We start from the raw sequence: 17,882 nt of genomic DNA on the forward strand, positions 1-17,882 counted from the left end.
GAGAGCCGTTGTGCTGCTGTTACTGCTGTTTGTCTATGAAACCTGGACATCTACCAGCGCTGGGCCAGAAAACTGAACTGCTTCCACTTGAACTGTCTTAGGAAGATTCTGAAGATCATCTGGCAAGACGAGGTCCTGGATCCTGAGGTCCATTCTTGAGCTGAACTGCAGAGGATTCAAACTCTACTGAAGAGCGTTAGACTCTGAGGGGTAGTCACGTTGTTCAAATGCCAAATGTAAGTCCCAGAGCATCCCGTAAGGCAGAAGCTCACATGGTGCTCAGAAATAGTGATACAAGGATACTCTCAAAGTCTCCATGAAGAACGTGGTTGTGATTGTGAGACATAAGGACACTGGCAAAGGATCACCCAGCGCAATACCCTTGTGTCAGAGAAGGTGTTGTGTTTATGAACGAAGCCCCAAAGAAATACAAGATGCACATGTGTACATTTAGAGCCATCTTCCTCCCAAATGGTCACACAGACTATTTGTGCCTGACTCGTGTAGACCCTCTGAGTTCACATTACTGTGATCAGCCACAGCAGGACACACTGTACATTAACCCCAACACAATGATGTCATTTGGTCCTTTGAATATAGAGGACAAAAAACATTCATATACCATGTTTTGTTTAGTTGCGTCCTAATTGAAGGCCCTCTGCTTTACTGCTAATTCTTAGCTATCACAAAAACTGCTGCTATAAATATTTTCAAATATATGGTGACTCTCTCCTTATTAATGACTTCCTTAGGGTACAGGCCCAGATATAGGAATCTATACCCTATATACACAGGATATACACATACCCTATATCTAGGGTATAGAGTCTGGTTCAAAGGATATGGACATTTTAGCCACTTTACACGCACATTTCCATATTGCTTTCCAAACTAGTTGTACAATTTTACAGCTTCAGCAACAATGTATTATTAATGTGCCAATCATTCCACAGCACCTTCAATTTTGACCATTGTCATTTTTTTGGGTCTTATCAATTTGAAGGATGATAAAATCTCAGCATTATTTTGACTGGCATTTCTCTTAATACTGATTTGGAAGAGTCTTTGATGTGATTGTGAATTCTTTGAAATTCTTTTTTTTGAGAATTGATTGCTCATATTCTTTGACAATTTATCTACTGGGGAATAGTTACTGTTTTTATATATATGTATGCCTTAAGAAATTATTGGTTTTATATATATATGAATATATATATGTCTTAGATACTAAACCCTTATCCGAAAAGCTTGAAAAAGATAATTTATTTGGTTTAACATGTATGAGACTGCCTGACATCTAGGGGACGGGGTGGAGGGAAGAAAGGGAAAAGTTGGAGCAGAAGTGATTGCAAGAGTCAATATTGAAAAATCATCCATGCTTATGTTCTGTCAATAAAAAGCTATAATTAAATATATATATATGTATATATACTATATATGTAATTTATTTGCTATTCAGCAACTCTCCTTTTTATCTTATGTACATTAAATTTATTCAGAAGCTTTTCAGGTTCAAGTAATCTAAGTTATCTATTTTATCTTTTGTAATTTGCTTCTATCTCTTGTTTGGTCAAGAATATATCTCCTACCTATTTACCTATGAGAGATATAAGGTCTGTTTCTCCTCTATTTTAAAAAAAGATAATCTTTAATATTAGCTGTGTATCTATTTAGACTTTACTGGAATATGGTGTAAGGTGTTAGTCTAAGTCTGATTTCTGCCAGATTGCTTTCCAGTTTTCCCAGCAGAATTTTTTTTTAAATAAGGATCTTTTTCCTAGGTAATTTATTTTTTCTACTCTATCAAACTCTGAGATACTGAATTCTGTTGTTCTGATTCTCCCTTGTTTAGTCTGTTCATGAATCTATCTTTCTATTCTTTATCCAATAACAGATGATTGATGACTACTACTTTCGAATCTAGTTTGAGGTTTGAAAGTACTATTCATCCATACTTCTCTTTATTATTTCCTATGATATTCTAGATCTCTATTTTTACAATGAATTTTGTTATTGTTTTATCAAGTTTTAGAAATTATCCCATTGGTAGTCTGATTGATATAGCATTAATACCACAAATAAATTTTGATAGTATTGTCCTTTTTATTTTGTTGTATGATTTCATCATGAGTACTGAATATTCCTCCAGCTACTTACATTTTTCTTTATTTCTTTAAGTAACACTTTGTAACTGAATCTATACAAGATTCTTATGTGCTTTGGTAGACACAGATATTTAATACATTTTATAGATATTTAGAATATGATTTCTCTTTCCTTTCTTGTGTTTTATTATTACATAGATATGCTGTTTAGTTTTAAGGATTTATTTTGTAGCCATCAACTTTGCTGAAGCTATTATTAAAATTGGTGCTTTTGTTGTTTTTCTCTAAGATTTTCCAAGTAAACCATCATATAATATTTCCTCTTTATCAATCTTTATGCCTTAATATCTTTCTCTTGTCTTACTGTTGTTGGCAGCATTTTTAAAACTTTATCAAATAATAGTGATGAGAGTAAGCTGTGTAATTTAGTAGAAAAGGTTCTGGTATATCCCTGTTAGATAAGATGATTGCTTTTAGTTTTGGATACTTTTTATAATATTAAAAAAGATTCCTTTATGACTATTCTTTGTAGAGTTTTTTAGCAGAAAAGAGTATTGAACTTCATCAAAGGCTTTTTCTGCATCTATTGAGATGATCATGAGGTTTTGGATATTTTGTCTTTAATATGCTTCCTAATTGCTTCCTAATGTTGAAACCTACTTATATCCCAGACATAAATCTCACTTGGTTACTGGGCAAATCACTGTGGTTTGACAAGATTTTATTTAAAATTTGAGTTAATGTTCAGTAATTATATTGACCTAGAGTTTTCTTTCCTTTTCTTTATTTTCTATGTTATTTTTTTCTTGCCCTATTTGTCTCATGAAAAATTCTAGATTGGCGTTTTATTTTTTAACCTTTAAGAATAATTTATGAAATATCAGTATTAACTGTTCTTTAAAAGTTTCATAGATTTAATAACAAGAACTGGAAAGATAGATGAAAAATTAATTGGAAATGAAATAATTTACTCTTAAAAAATAAATGGGTCAAAGAACAAATCATAGAAACAATCAATAATTTCATTAAAGAGGACAACAGTGAGAAAACATACCAAAATTTATAGGATATAGGCTAAGTAGCACTTAGAGAAAATTAATAACTCTAATTGCTTACATCAATAAAGTCAAGAAAGAGCTCAGTGAATTGGGCATGCAACCAAAAAAAAAAAAACTATTAAAAAGAACAAATTAAAAATCCCCAAATTAAAAATCAAAAGGAGAAATTAATAAAATGAAAGTAAGGAAACCACTGAATTAATAATAAAACTGAAAGCTGGTTTTATGGGGGGGAACAATAAAATAGATAAATTTGGTTAAAACAGAAAAAATAGGTTAATTTGATTTAAAAAAAAGGAAAGAAAATCAAATTAGCAACATCAAAAGTGAAAGGTATGAATTCATTACTAATGAAGAGAATTATTATTAGGAGCTCCTTTATCCAATTCTATGCTAATAAATTTAACAAACTAAACAAAATGGACGAATATCTATAAAAGTATAAATTGCTCTGATTAACTGAAGAGGAAATATAATACTTAAGCAAACCAATCTTAGGAAAAAAAAGCCAACAAACCATTAAGGAACTCCCCAAGAAAAAAATCCCCAGTGCCAAACAGATTCACAAGTGAATTATACCTGTGAACATTCAAAGAACATCTAATTACAAAACTATATAAACTACTTGAAAACAGGTGAAGAAGTCCTGCCACATTCCTTTTAAGACACAAATATGGTGCTGATACCTAAATCAGTAAGAGTCAAAACAGAGAAAAAAATTAAAGACCAATTTCTCTAATGAATACTGATGCTAAATATTTAAATAAAATACTAGCAAGGAGATTACAATAATATATCATGAGGATCATATGCAATTACCAGGTGGGATTTATATCAGGAATGCAGGACTGCAACAATATAAGGAAAACTATCAGAATAATTGACCATATTAGTAACAAAACCAAAAGAAATCATATGATTATCTCAACAGATACAGAAAAAGTCTTTGACAAAATATAATACCCATTCTTACTAAAAATACTAGAGGGCAAAGTAATACATGGAGCTGACTTTAAAATGTTAAGTAGTATTTACCCCAAACTATCAACAAGCATCATCTTTAATGGAGATAAGCTAGAAGCCTTCCCCATAAATCAGGGATGAAGCAAGAATGCTCATTATCACCACTATTATTCAATATTGTACTAGAAATGCTAGCTGTAGCAATAAGACCAGAAAAAGAAACTGAAAGAATTAGAATAGACAATAAGGAAACAAAACTATCATGCACTGCAGATAATATGATGGTATACTTAGAGAATACTAGAGAATCAAATAAAATACTAGTTGAAACAATTCACAATTTTTTAATTCCAGAAAAGCCTGGAAAAACTCACATGAACTGATGCAAACTGAATGCAGAACCAGTAGAATATTATACACAATACTAGCAATAGTGTAGAATGAAGAACTGTGAGAATTATCAAAGGGAAGAGGGAAGGAGCACTAGAATCTAGAATTCTTTATAATCTAGAATAGAATCTAGAATCTAGAATAAACGTTTAAAAAATACCAAATGTTAAAAATAAAAATAATTGGAGGGAAATAACATTATCTAAAAAAATAAAAGTTTCATTGAATTCTCCTATGAATAATTACAACCAGGAAATGGTTCACATTTTTCCTTAATTTACAACTCAATCTAATGCCTTTTTTGAAACTGAATTACTTTTTTTTTTTTAGTCTTCTGATAGTTTAGATATTTTATATTTTTGAAAGTATTCCTCTCTTTTGTGTTCTTACTACTGTTAGCATATAACTCTGTATGATATGTTCTAATTATTGTTTTTATTTCATTTGGTTTTGCTATGATTTCAGCTTGTTCATTTGCTATTTTATTGATTGGATTTTTTGCTCTTTTCTTTTTAATACAATCAACTATGGAGTTATCCATTTTTATTAATTTTCTCCAGAAAAAAAGTTTTCAAAGCTTTTATTTATCATTTCTATGTTTTGGTTCCAATTTATCTATTTCTCATCTAATATGAAGTATATCCTCTGTTGTGCATATTTTAAGTTTATTTGCTGGCTTTCTGATTAAAAATGCATAGTAAGCTGATTAAATCTAGTTTTCTATTTTGTTAATGTATATTTATATATAGGATTCTCCCCTTCTCACCTTCCACCCCTGAAAACTATTAGCACATCCCAGAATTTTTTTTTACATTGTTTCATCATTACCATTTTCTTTTTTTTTCTTCATTACCATTTTCTTTATATATTTATGTCCTGCAATTTGTAGTCTTGTTTTTTTCCCCCCTGGTGTTGATCTGTGAATTCTTTCAATTGGGATTTTATTTTCTACGTCCCCAAATTCTGTGGTTGTCTTCTATTATTTCCTGCATTATGCTTTTGGGGTTTCTTTCTTTCTTTTTTTTGGCCCTATCATATTGTTCTGGGAAACCTATTATCTTTATGTTGTCTTTATGCATCCTGTATTTGAGGTCAGTATGTTTTGCTTGCAATAGTGATCATGTTTTCTAGTTTTATTTTTTGCTTCTCTTCTCATTGATTGTCCTTTACTTCTATATAGTTGCATTCCCAACCTATTATTCTATTTTTTTGGTTTCTTTAATAATACTTCTCATCACAGATTCTAGGTTTTTTTTAATTCTGCTCATTATTTTTGCTTTATGAGCCATAAATTTTGCAGTTCTGGTACTAGCAGAGAATGGCCATGTTAGTACTATGGGGTTGTCTACACTGGCACCAGCAGTTTAGAACTCTGTACCATTTGTCTTGTGGGGTTACAGCTGTTCTCTTTTTTGTTGTAGCCTAGATAAACTTCTACTACCTGGAGCTGGGGCCTCCATGGCAATGGAAAGAGGAAGGGAAGTTTGCTGTCACTTGTGTCAGGTTCTTGGATCAGTTAGAACAGCCTAGCTGTCATTAGCATACGAGGTATGGGAGGGGTATTAAGTAAGCCCATTAAAATTTTTATTTTAAAGTTTTTAAATGTCTTTTTAAAAACTTGTTTTAGATTCTGGGTGCCTTAGATAATGAAGAAAACTGAAGTTGCTTTATATGTGGTGCATAATTTTTGTTCTGGAGAGATCTGAGGGATTGTGGAGAATAAGAGAAAATATCTCCTCCATTTCGGTGCTTCCAGTTCTTGGAAGTCTCTCCATTAGATTGCAAGTTCATTGAAGGGAAGAGTCATCTCTCATTAGTTTTTTTGTTGTTGTTGTGTTTTTCTTTTTCTATTCTCAGAGCAATACTATGTTGGCGCAAAGTAAGCATTTAATAAATGTTTATTGATTGGTTTGCTATTCTACTTCTAAATTCTACTAAGTATGTAGGATTGGATAATCCTTTCTCTTTAAAGAGGAAATTAAAATCCATAAATATTAAGTGACTTGCTTAAGGCCCTACAGGACTAAAACCTGCTATTTTTTTTTTTTTTTACTCCAAAACCTGTTTTCTTTCAAGCACTATACCACATTACACTAGTTCACAAATTATAGATGATAGAAATAGTATTTAAAATCCAAGGAAAGAAAAGGAATGAGCAAAGTAAAGAAAATAACTCTGGGAGTGAACTTAAGATATTTTATTAGTTTTACAAGAATTTATTTAAAAATCCTTATGTGTGCACAATCTTGTACTGGAATAATAATGGAAAGTACTTTGTAAAAAGACAATGTAAGAAGGAGCCTAAGAAGGTAAACATTCTCTAAATACATAGCTTTGTGGGCATGTAAAACAAACTGTACCAGAATACAAAAAAGGAAGAAAAGGTACTAAATTTTAAGTTAGCAAAACTGAATTTTAAAGGTATATCTTTTCTTTCTGGAATAAACATTTTTTTTTTAAAGTGGTAAATGAACATTTAATTAAAAAAAAAACCTCAAAGAATATTTTAAATGCAGTAGGAGAGTTTATTATTTAAAGAGCTCTTTGATGATTTCTTTGATAACATGAACAATCACCCTATCCCTTAATTTATTTCTTTTGTAAATGATAATTTTTCACATATCTGTTTTTCTTCCACTTGGAATGCACCTGTACCTCTTTCTTTGAGCACTCCCTGTATAAGTGAAAATTTATGCATTTAATGATAGTTTTTAACACACGGTGTCTATAACTTCAGCCCACCAGAGCAAATGCTTTTTTATAATCTCTTTGTTCCTTGAAGAACATTATAATTCTGGCAGTCATGAAGTCCCATGGATTTCACCTGTTACAAATTTTATTCTGCCTGAATTCAGCTTTAAATGCTAATTTCTATATAAAGCTTTACATAGTGTCACAAATATAGTAACTAGAACTTGAATCCATTCCTCTTCCCAATGCAGTGCTTCTTCTACACTGACAGAATGAACTAGTTTTGGATACAATATCTCCCTAAGAGTCCAGACCCAAACCTGCTAATGAGGTTCCTTAGATATCACAACCCAACTTATTTGTACTTCCCTTAGGCACCTGTCAGATATTTCATTTTATGGTTATTGTGTATGTCATATGTTTTTGCAAATCCAAAAACTCCATGAAGGCAGGGAACACATCTCATTTCGTCTTTATATATCTCACCAGTTCCTAGCACAGAATTCTGAATATAGGAGGTTCTTAATAAATGTTTATTGGCAACCTCATTTAAAGGATCAGTAGTAACCTTACTGTTAATTCCAAATCCAAGATTACTATCATTGTTACAGTCACTGGAAGAGCACGTTCATATATATCTTTCCCCTAGGTAGTGCATTTAGTAATGATATAACTGATGTAGTAGCCTACATTTTAAACCAGTATTCTAACAGTAAGATCTCTAAAAGGAATGTGAATCATGCTATATTTCTACATGAGCTTATAAATCACCTCGCAAGATTTTGTGGACTATTTATCTTTTTCATTAATTTCTTCTGTGATTTGGAAAAAATGAATCTTCTTAGCCCCAACACTGACAAAATAAAAACCCTGAAGTAAATGAAAAATTCTTAAGAGTGATTTTTGAGGTATTAGGATCAAACATTATCAAAAATTCATTGTCTTCCTATCTCCCATATCCATACCAAGGCATAATACCTTGAATATAATAAGCTCTTGACTGCTGTCCCACTGCACCAGAGTGTTAATGACAAGAAGCCAGAAGCCAGAGTCCACACCAATAGGTCACATTCCACAGTAGTTAATCACAAACTGATATCAACTACGGAGGATCACCTGACAGTAGAAAGAATGTTGGTTTTAGGATGGAGACCTGTATTTAAACAATGGTCAAAATTTACCAACTGTGTCACCCTGGCCAAGCCCGTGAGACTCTGTTTTCTTAACTGTTAAAATGGATCAAAATGCTTGTATTGCTTACCTTACAGAGAGAGTTATTGGGGAGGGGGGAGAGAAGAGAGAGCACTTTCTCAATATCAAATCACTATGCAGATGTGAAATATTACTATTTTACAGAATTCAGCCCTCGACTTAATATTATTTACATTAATAACTCTGATTATGGAATAATTTAAATTATACTCAGGTTCTCAGATAACACAAATGTGGAAGATATAGGTAATACTAAAAATTATATTAATAAATGGTCACTTAAAAATACGATAAATTTAAACACTACAAGCATCAGGTATAGGTGGGGCCCAGAAGCATTTGGCTGACACAGAGAAAGAGTATTAGATGTGCCATCAGGAAAGACTGAATCCAGGTCTAGCCTCAGCCACTCACAAGCTGTATCATCCTCGGCAAGTCACTTAATTGCTGTCTGAGCTTCTTCCTCTACAAAATAGGGATAATAACAGCATTGCTGTGAGACTAAAATGACATGATATTTATAAGGTGCTTTGCAAATCTTAGGGTGCTATGTAAATGACAGCTAATGTTATTATTATTACTACATTATCTACTTTTAGGGCAAACATTTCCACTACCTTATCTGAGTTATAGTTATCTACTTAAAATATTTAGCAATTGAGCTTTATTATTATTGTTATTATTATTATCATTATTATGACCTACTTAGATGGAAACAGACTGGTAAGGTTTAAGGATTGCAGAAAAAACTACAATATGTGGATCACAAAACAAACATTAATCAGGACACAGCACTGTTATTAAAACTGTGTGCAATATATTGAAATAAATGAATGAATATGTGACCTCAAAGAGCCAGGCAATAATTATTCCATTCTGCCTGGCACTTATCAGTTCCTTTTTTGGATTGTTGTATTCGGATCTGGTCTCTCCATTATAAAAAACATGAGGACACTTGAGAGGGACCACAGAAGGGCAGCAAAAATGATTAAAAGGATGGTTCACATTATTTAGCCTAGAGAATATAAGGATAAAAGGTTATTCAATTGTTTTTAGGTACATGAATATTTATCTAAACAGATATAGAACAGTTATCCTTCTGCAACTAAGGGTGTAGAAAGTCATAAGAATGATGATTTGGACCAAAAATGGAAATGAAAGCTGAAGAAGGCTTTGAAATCTCTATCCCAAGAGACAATATGGGCAGTGATTTTGTACTGGTTTTCTTTTTAACCTCTCAAGTATTAACAAGTCCTTCTACATCCTAATTATATGCCAATAATTTAAAACTAGCAAGGACATAATCTATAGAAGATGCCACATAATTACAAGACATGGTCCAAGCCATTAAAGGGCATCCAGACTAGTTAGGAAGGCAATACTAATACAAATGAAACAATTAGACAATAAGTGCAATAAGTACGACTTAATAGCTGTTCAAAATAGAGAGAGATGGGGGGGTAGTCAGGAATAATAAGGAAAATATTATAGATAAGGTAGGACTAGAATTGGGTCATAACAAATGGGTGAGATTTGGATAAACTGAAGAAGAGGAAGCACACTAAATTTGGTTAACATTCAGTGTTAAAAGGAATGCAGATAGGAATCAACATACTACAAGTGAAAGATAATAGTACACAATAAGGGCTGAGAGGCAAGATTGGATTGGATGTTGGAAGATATTAAAAACTAGGCAAGGGAGTTTGCATTTGACTTTGCACCTTAAAAATTATTGTAGGCTCTTGAATACAGCAGGGATAGAATGATAGGTTGTGTGTATCCAAGAGCATTTGAAATTTGTAAGGATCAGAATTAGGAATTGTTGTTGCAGAAATAATTCTGGTATAAGGTGATAAACATGAGGGCTAAAGTTATAGTAGTGGGAATGAAAAGAATGAATTTAAGGCACATTTCAAAGGAAAGAAAATGTGATGAAGAAGAGGAAGGAAATTCCAAGTTCTTTATCTTAAGAGACTTAAAGAATAGTGGATTCAATGCAACTCAACAAACATTTACTAAGTGACTACTGTGCACTTAGCATTGTGTAGCACTATTGGCATAAATTAGGGAGAGAGGAGTTAATTTAGGGGAAAAGTCTAGTTTTGGACATGCTTAAACTGAGGTTACAGGGTTGTAACATAAAATGCTTAAGGTTATAGCATTTTAAAGACGGAAGGGAATTGAGAGATTATACCAACCACCTTAACTGATAATTGAGGAAAGAAAGGCCCAGAAAGTCTAAGGTCTCCTAGTGTGTGGTAGAACTGGTAATAGAACTTAAATGTTTTGATTCTGTTTGGGTAAAAGGAGCTGATAGGGGACACCCAAAAGGAGATATCGCATAGGAAGCTTATTGAGAATTCATACACACCTTCTTTCAAGAAATTTGTGTCAATCACTATTTAAACATAATACCAAGTTGTACACTGGGAATAAAAACAGACCGAAAATGGTCTACAAGAAACAAAGAGGCACTGTATATAACAGAACTCTGAAATTACCCCCAATTTACCTGATATCTTGTTGGTACATAGTTTGACATAGTTGTCTCCCCCATTAAACTGGAATACTGAGAGCAGAGACCTTTTTTTTTTTTTAAAACCTCTCTTTATATCCCCAGAGTTTAGCATAGTGTCCAGGACATAGTGTTGTCCTGACTTGAGCTGATCTTCATAATTTCATATGCAAGTGTATTTCTTGTTCTGTCTACATTAAAATGTTTATTTTTGTTGAAAATTGTTGTTTGTAATAAAATAATTTTTTAAAAGTTGACTCTAGATACTTGAGATAAGCCAACTACTTTAATGAGGCTGTGAAACTGACTTTTTTTTTAATGCTAAGAAAACAAAAGAAGCATATTGTGTCATATAATTTTCATTTTCTAATAAAAGGAAATATGCAAAATTAATGTGCAGATATAACTTTCTTCCTGGAACTAAAGTCAAGTAGGAAGTTTCTGAGTGGGTTATGTAATGGAAATTGGGTAACATAGCGGAAAGTATTTTTAATTGTAGGTTTACAAAAGATAGACAAAACTGTATTCAAACAGATGATTATATATCTAAAAAGGCTAAGAACATAACATTAAATTGTAATTCAGTGAAGGTATTTCTGTAGGTGGCCAAGATAATAAGATCCAGGTTCTTTGGTTTCTGAGGATTTATCAAAACACACTTGAATCAAGGTGACTTATTACTTGAGGGATCTAATAGATTCTCAACTATCAGATGCTAAAAACGAACCCTTGAGAGAATGAGTTCCTTGAGAACAGAACCTGATAAAATCAGAATTTCAGAATTGGATGGGAAGTCATTGGCCACTGAATCCAAACATATCTGAAAAAGAACCCCTCTTTCTTCAAACCTGACAAGGGGTCATGGAGCTTCTTCCTGAAGACTTCCAATAAGGGGATATTCAATCTTTCTCAAAATAGACCATTTTATTTTCTTTCTTTATTTCAAGCTGTGCCCTCTAGGGCTAATAAAGCAAGTTTGCTCTTCCATATGAGAGCCCTTCTAATAGTTTGACACAGCTATCATGTTTACTTGGCTTCTCTCTCTAGTCTCAACAACTCTAGCTCCTTTTACTGATCTTCATAGGCCTTGGATTCAAATCCCTGTCCCATTATGGTTGTTTTCCTCTGGGTGTTCATCATCATCTTATCAGTGTTTCCCCTAAATTGTAGCACCCAGAACACTGTACTCCAGAGAGTAGAAAGCAGAATATAATACTCATCTTATTACTGCAGCCCACACTAATCATCCTTCATTCAACGCTTTCTCCTTCATTTACATTAACATTGTACATTTTAATATTTAATTAGTTTCAATTTTTTCATTTCTACCTCCCCAGAGAGGGGAATAAGAAGAAACAAAGATTTACACAATGGAATCACTTCATCATTTATGCAAAGTCAAAAGAAAGAAGGGAGGAGGAAGAAGAGAAGAGAAAGAAGGATTTAAAAATGGCAAGGACTGGTGGCTAGACAATGCGAATACACTAAATTCAGAGTAAACTTGAGACTGGAGAGCTGGTCATGATTTCCTCAGTTGTTTCAGTTCCTCCCCATGGCTCTCACTCTGTAAGCATCACTTACTGTCCATTCTGCTTCAAGAAAATGCTCTTTATCATATTCATTTTATGTAGGTTGCTGGTACACCTAATTAAAGAGATGGCCATAGTTGGCTTTCCTGGTAGTACCAGTCAAACACAAGGTCCCGTGTTGTGTTCCCTTTACTTCCTTATGTCCCTTCATACCTCATGATGAAGCAAGATTTGAAACAGTTATGTAATAATATAAACAACTGCAAACAAGATCACACTAATTGTCAAGCCCTGTTTCCCTCCTAATTATCTCTTTTCTTGTCAGTCTTTACCTTTTTTTGTCTTCTATCTCAATAGGTCTTGCCTGCTCATTTTCTGATCAACAGGGAATTGGAAGGACTTCATATGTATCCCATAAGGGGAAAATTGAGTATAGTCATACTGTATTGACCATGAAGTCAATACAGTACAGTATCTTTAAACTTTTTTTAGCTGGAAAGGGGATTTAGTTGTTTTTTAAAAGGAGGCCATCTGTATCAGACAGTATCTGAGATAGTTGCTATGGAAACAATTACTGATAATTTTGTTTTGTTTTGTTTTGTTTTTTTAAAATACCTGTGGACTTTATGGTCAATAAGTATGACTATACTCAATTTTCCCCTTATGGGACACATATGAAGTCACTCCATTGAGTAAGTTGATGTCTCCTAAAGTAGTTAACAATGCTAAGGACATAAGAGTCAGTGAAAAAAGTCTGATTAATTAATCACCCTGGAGGAAACTATTCCAATAGAATTGTCTTCCAAATGTTAATATCTATTATGTGTATGTGTTCATATGTATGTTCCGTCATTTTGGCCGTGTCCGACTCTGCATGATCCCATTTAAGCTTTTCTTGGTAAAGGATACTGGAGTGGCTGGCCACCTCCTCCTCCTCTTAAAATTTTTAGTTTCCTTCAAAGCTTGACTCAACAGCCAAGTTCTTTATGAAGCATTCACTAATCCTTTCAATGCCTAGTGTTTCCCACCTAAATTACCTTGCATTTACTTTGATTAAATTTTGGATATGCTTATATTTGTATATAATATTTCTCTAGAGATTCATAAATTCCTTATGGTTGGGGGCAATTTCAGTGTTGTCTTTAGAGTATCACATATTATTTAGTCTTTTTTGTTATGTTAATGTTAAGTGTGTGAGACCAGATTTGAACTCAGGTCCTTCTGACTTTAGTGCTGGTGCTTGTTTGGTTATTTTTAATCATGCCTAAATCTTTACAATCTCATTTGGATTTTTTTGGGGGCAATAACAGGTTCTTAAGTGGTGCTTGCTGATAATAAGAAAAGCATTAATACCATACTTTAAGCTTAGCAAAGTACATTACTTATGTTAACTTATTTGATATTCACAATAACCTTATGAAGTAGGCGCTTTAATCATTCCCATTTTACAGATGAGGAAACTGAGGGACTAAAAGTTTCAGTTACATAACAAGTAAGTATCTGAGGAAGGATTTTAATTTAGGTTTTCTTTTATTGATTAATATTCATTAATTGTGATATCATCCTTAGGGACTCTTTCTTCACTAATATAGATAACAATAGGGCCTTTTCATTTTGGGTGATTCTTTTTATATTTTCCCATGAATCTCCCAAGGAGAACCTACCCAACACAATGCAAGCTTTCTTCTGGCTCTTTTGAGATTTTTACCTTTGGTTTGTTTTATTTTTTGCTAGTAGTGTATTAAGTCATTTATAAAAGACAAAGATCTCAGATTAATAAAAATTAGAGTTACATTAACATATATAGACAATTGTAAATAACCTAAAAACTCTTATTCTTAGTACTCCTTATGTTTCCCTCTCTCTTTTTAGTCACTCTTCAATCAAAGGTGCCACACAGGAAGGGAACCACACAAAACCAAGAAATTTTTTTCTATTTGGATCTCTTTCATGGGTGTCCATGGCCAAACACTACATTTCTTAGTAAACAGTCCTCTGGTAAAATACTATTTCATAGATAGACAAGTTAGGCCCTAGATAGCTGATACAATCAGCAAGATCATATCAAAAATTTGTTTAACATTGCAGACATAGGTAAAGTTAGTAATCTGCTGGCCAGTTTACTTTTATGTTACAACAAGACACTACAGTAAAAATTTTGTAGAGAATGCTAATAAAAGGGAGGAAAAGACCTATTTGTACAAAAATATTTAATATCACTTTATTTGCAACAATAGGAAATAATGGGCAGAGGCATTGGAGCTGTGAGTTTACAGATACAGATAGCATTACCTCCATCATTATAAGTTGGCACCTTCTTTGAAGCTTATAATCTTAGAGAGTTGCCTAAAACTCTGAAAAATAAAGAGACTTGCCCAGAGTCATACAACCAGTATGTGTAAAAAGCCAACTTGAGTTCAGCTCTTCTGGCGTCAAGGTAAGTACTCTATTTATCTATTGTTTCTCCTATTTATAATTCAAATATTGAAATAAAACTGAATAAGTTATAGAATGTTTTATAATGGATATTATCACCCTATAAAATAATAAATAAAAGAAAAAATACAAAGAAATATTGGAATGTAAAAAAATAAAAAATATCAAATTAGTATAAAAACATATATGTTGAATATGACTACAAAAACACAACAGAAACAAAACTTTATAAGAACAAGGACCCAAACACCTCCCCTCCCCCAAACCACCTATTAGGGACAATGAGCCAACAAAATGGTCAATGTTACTTTGTTAAATTTTTAAAATGTCTATAGCTTGAAATTTGATGTTTCATTTGGGATTTTATTTCTTATTTTCTTTATTTTAACCATTGTTATTTGTAAAGTTCTATTAAATTTATAATAAAATATTTAAACAAAAAATTCCATCATTTCCCCTTATTTTAGAGGCAGAGTGTTTGACAATTGATAACAATATTCACATTGATTCAGTAAAAAAGGTCAAGAATTTTATTTGTTATATATAAAATTTAATTAATTTTTGTTTTCAATCATTTTACTGGTGCTTTTTTAAAAGCCTAAATTTGTTTTTAAACTTCATCATGAAAACTTCCTTAATCATTTTTCTTTTTACCAGTCTCATCGAAATAATCTATCTGATAATGATGAAAATTGAGTACCTGCGAAAATATCACATTTTTTTCAATATTGTAAATGGATCTGATCCACTTTTCAAAGATGATCCACTATCATTAAACCTACTAGTTGAAAGTTCTATACTGATTTATATTATTGTCTTAAATGTTCATTTACCTTCTTTTTTTGTATTTTGTTCCGATTCTCTAACCAATCATCCATTTGTTCTTCAATTTCTTCTATAGAAGTTCCATGATCATAAACAGGTTTATATGCACTGGGTTCCAAAGATGTATACATGGGAAATTCTGGCTTTGTTTTTTTAACTTTAGATTTCTTTTCCTCTACAAAAAAGAAAAAACAAAGTATTATTAAAGTTTTCCTAGAATAAGAATTATTTCTAATATTTAATTCTTAGGTTGTATCTAAGAAGCACATCTAGGTAGTCTACTTCAAAAAAAACTTACCAAGTTTAGAACTAACTTTTATTATTCATCTATGATTACTTTATATAAATAAGATGATAGGGGAAAAGATCAGAAAGTTATACTAGAACCAGGACCATTTGTAAAGTATTTTGAATTTTCAAAATATTCTTTTCATCTCTTTTCAATCTTCCTTTAAGATATACAGGACATGCCATCTAGGGGAGGGGGTAGAGGGAAGGAGGGGAAAAATCGGAACAAAAGGTTAGGCAATCGTCAATGCTGTAAAATTACCCATGCGTATAACTTGTAAATAAAAAGCTATTAAAAATTTAAAAAAGATATATAGGATAAGTGGTGATATTCCCTTTTTAATAAGGAACAATCAAGGTTCCAATGTGCTAAAGAACTCATAAAAAATTTATGAGTTAGAGGCAAGACTTTAGGACAATATGGTTCCCTGAAGCAATCCAAATTCTACAATCCAGTAAAAAAAAAAAATCTAGTATTAAAAAAAGTACAGTAGGTAGCTTCATTTACTATAGAACTGTATCAAAAAAATTTGTTAGAAGTCAGCTTATTGACATTAGGAAAAGGTCTGCCAGAAAAGTCATTACTAGCACAAGTTATACTATGCAACCAGAGATTAGACAGAGATACCTGCAAGGTTCTGTATCCTGAGGAAGTAAGAGAGACAGCACCTAGAAGAAACCTCCAGGGTCATTGGATGAAAGCAGGATGATAAAAGTAACAGTTCAGACATAGCAAAACCCTGACAATGGGACAGTCTAGGTATAAGGACTCCAAAAATAACTTTCATTCTATCCTGCTATTAGAGATATATAGACATCCTTACAGATTTGTCCTGAATCTCAAAGCTTGGGGTGTCCTAAAACATATCACTTCTTTTAGAATACACAACTCTGAGGAGATAAAACTAGAGAAATCTAAAAATCCCAACCAGAAAGAGTAACCACAACAACTTCAAGCAAAACTTGCGGGGGAGGGATGGATTTTACATAAAGATTACATGAATGGCTCCAATAAATTAAACAAGAGATTTTAAAAAATGAAATAAAGACTCTGGAGCAAAGAATTGAAGGGAAAATAAGTAACTCAGTACAGAAAGAGGCAAATTTTACCAAAATATTAACTCTATTACTCTCTAAAAAAGAAGAGATCAAGTAAAAATCAATGACTCCATGAGATAACATGAAATATTAGAATATAATAGATTTTTTTTAAAAAGAAAAACACAATATAAGAACTCTACTATCAAAAACAAGTGACTATGAAAATAGGTCAAAGATAATTTAAGAATCCTTGGATTCCCTGAAAACAATGCTTAAAAACTAAAACCTAGACACTATATATCAAGAAATTCTAGATTAAAATTGTCTAAATCTATTGGGATCAGTTGGCAAGGTGAAGATATAAGAAACTACCAATCATCTTCTAAAAGAAAAGAAAATTACCAAAAAGGAAAATTTCTAGGAATGTCAAAATAAAAATCTACATCAAAGAAAAATATGTTGCAAGTATCTAGAAGGAAGGAACTTAAGTATCAAGAAATCAGAGTTAGGATTATATCACAACTGGCAGCTTCAACTATAAAGAAGAGAAAAGCTTGGAATATAATATTCATAAAGGCAAAAGGTAGAGTCTTACAACTAAAATATTTGTATAAAGATGTTAAATGGTGGTAAGAAATAGCTATTCATCTTAGATTCCTATTAATAAATTACCAATGATCTTTCTTAGCTGGTTTTTCTGATCCTTAATTTCTTATTTATCTGTTATAGCTAACTTAGGTTTCAAAGAAACATATTAGAACCAGTAAATGGCACGGACGACCTGAGTTCAAATCCGGCCCTAGACACTTAATACTTACTAGCAATGCAA

At 32.2% G+C, this 17,882-nt stretch overlaps 1 protein-coding gene across 1 annotated transcript in view; it reads right to left on the reverse strand.

The window, feature by feature from the left end:
- Nucleotides 1–17,882, reverse strand: part of DNAJC1 (DnaJ heat shock protein family (Hsp40) member C1) — a 249,587-nt gene that overhangs the window by 80,183 nt on the left and 151,522 nt on the right. The window contains exon 8 of the mRNA XM_051961314.1: nt 15,733–15,899. Within this exon, the coding sequence (XP_051817274.1) occupies nt 15,733–15,899 (167 nt within the window). The remainder of the gene's footprint in view (nt 1–15,732; nt 15,900–17,882) is intronic.

This window comes from Antechinus flavipes, chromosome 5, assembly GCF_016432865.1.
Source record: "Antechinus flavipes isolate AdamAnt ecotype Samford, QLD, Australia chromosome 5, AdamAnt_v2, whole genome shotgun sequence".
Taxonomy (NCBI): Eukaryota; Metazoa; Chordata; class Mammalia; order Dasyuromorphia; family Dasyuridae; genus Antechinus; species Antechinus flavipes.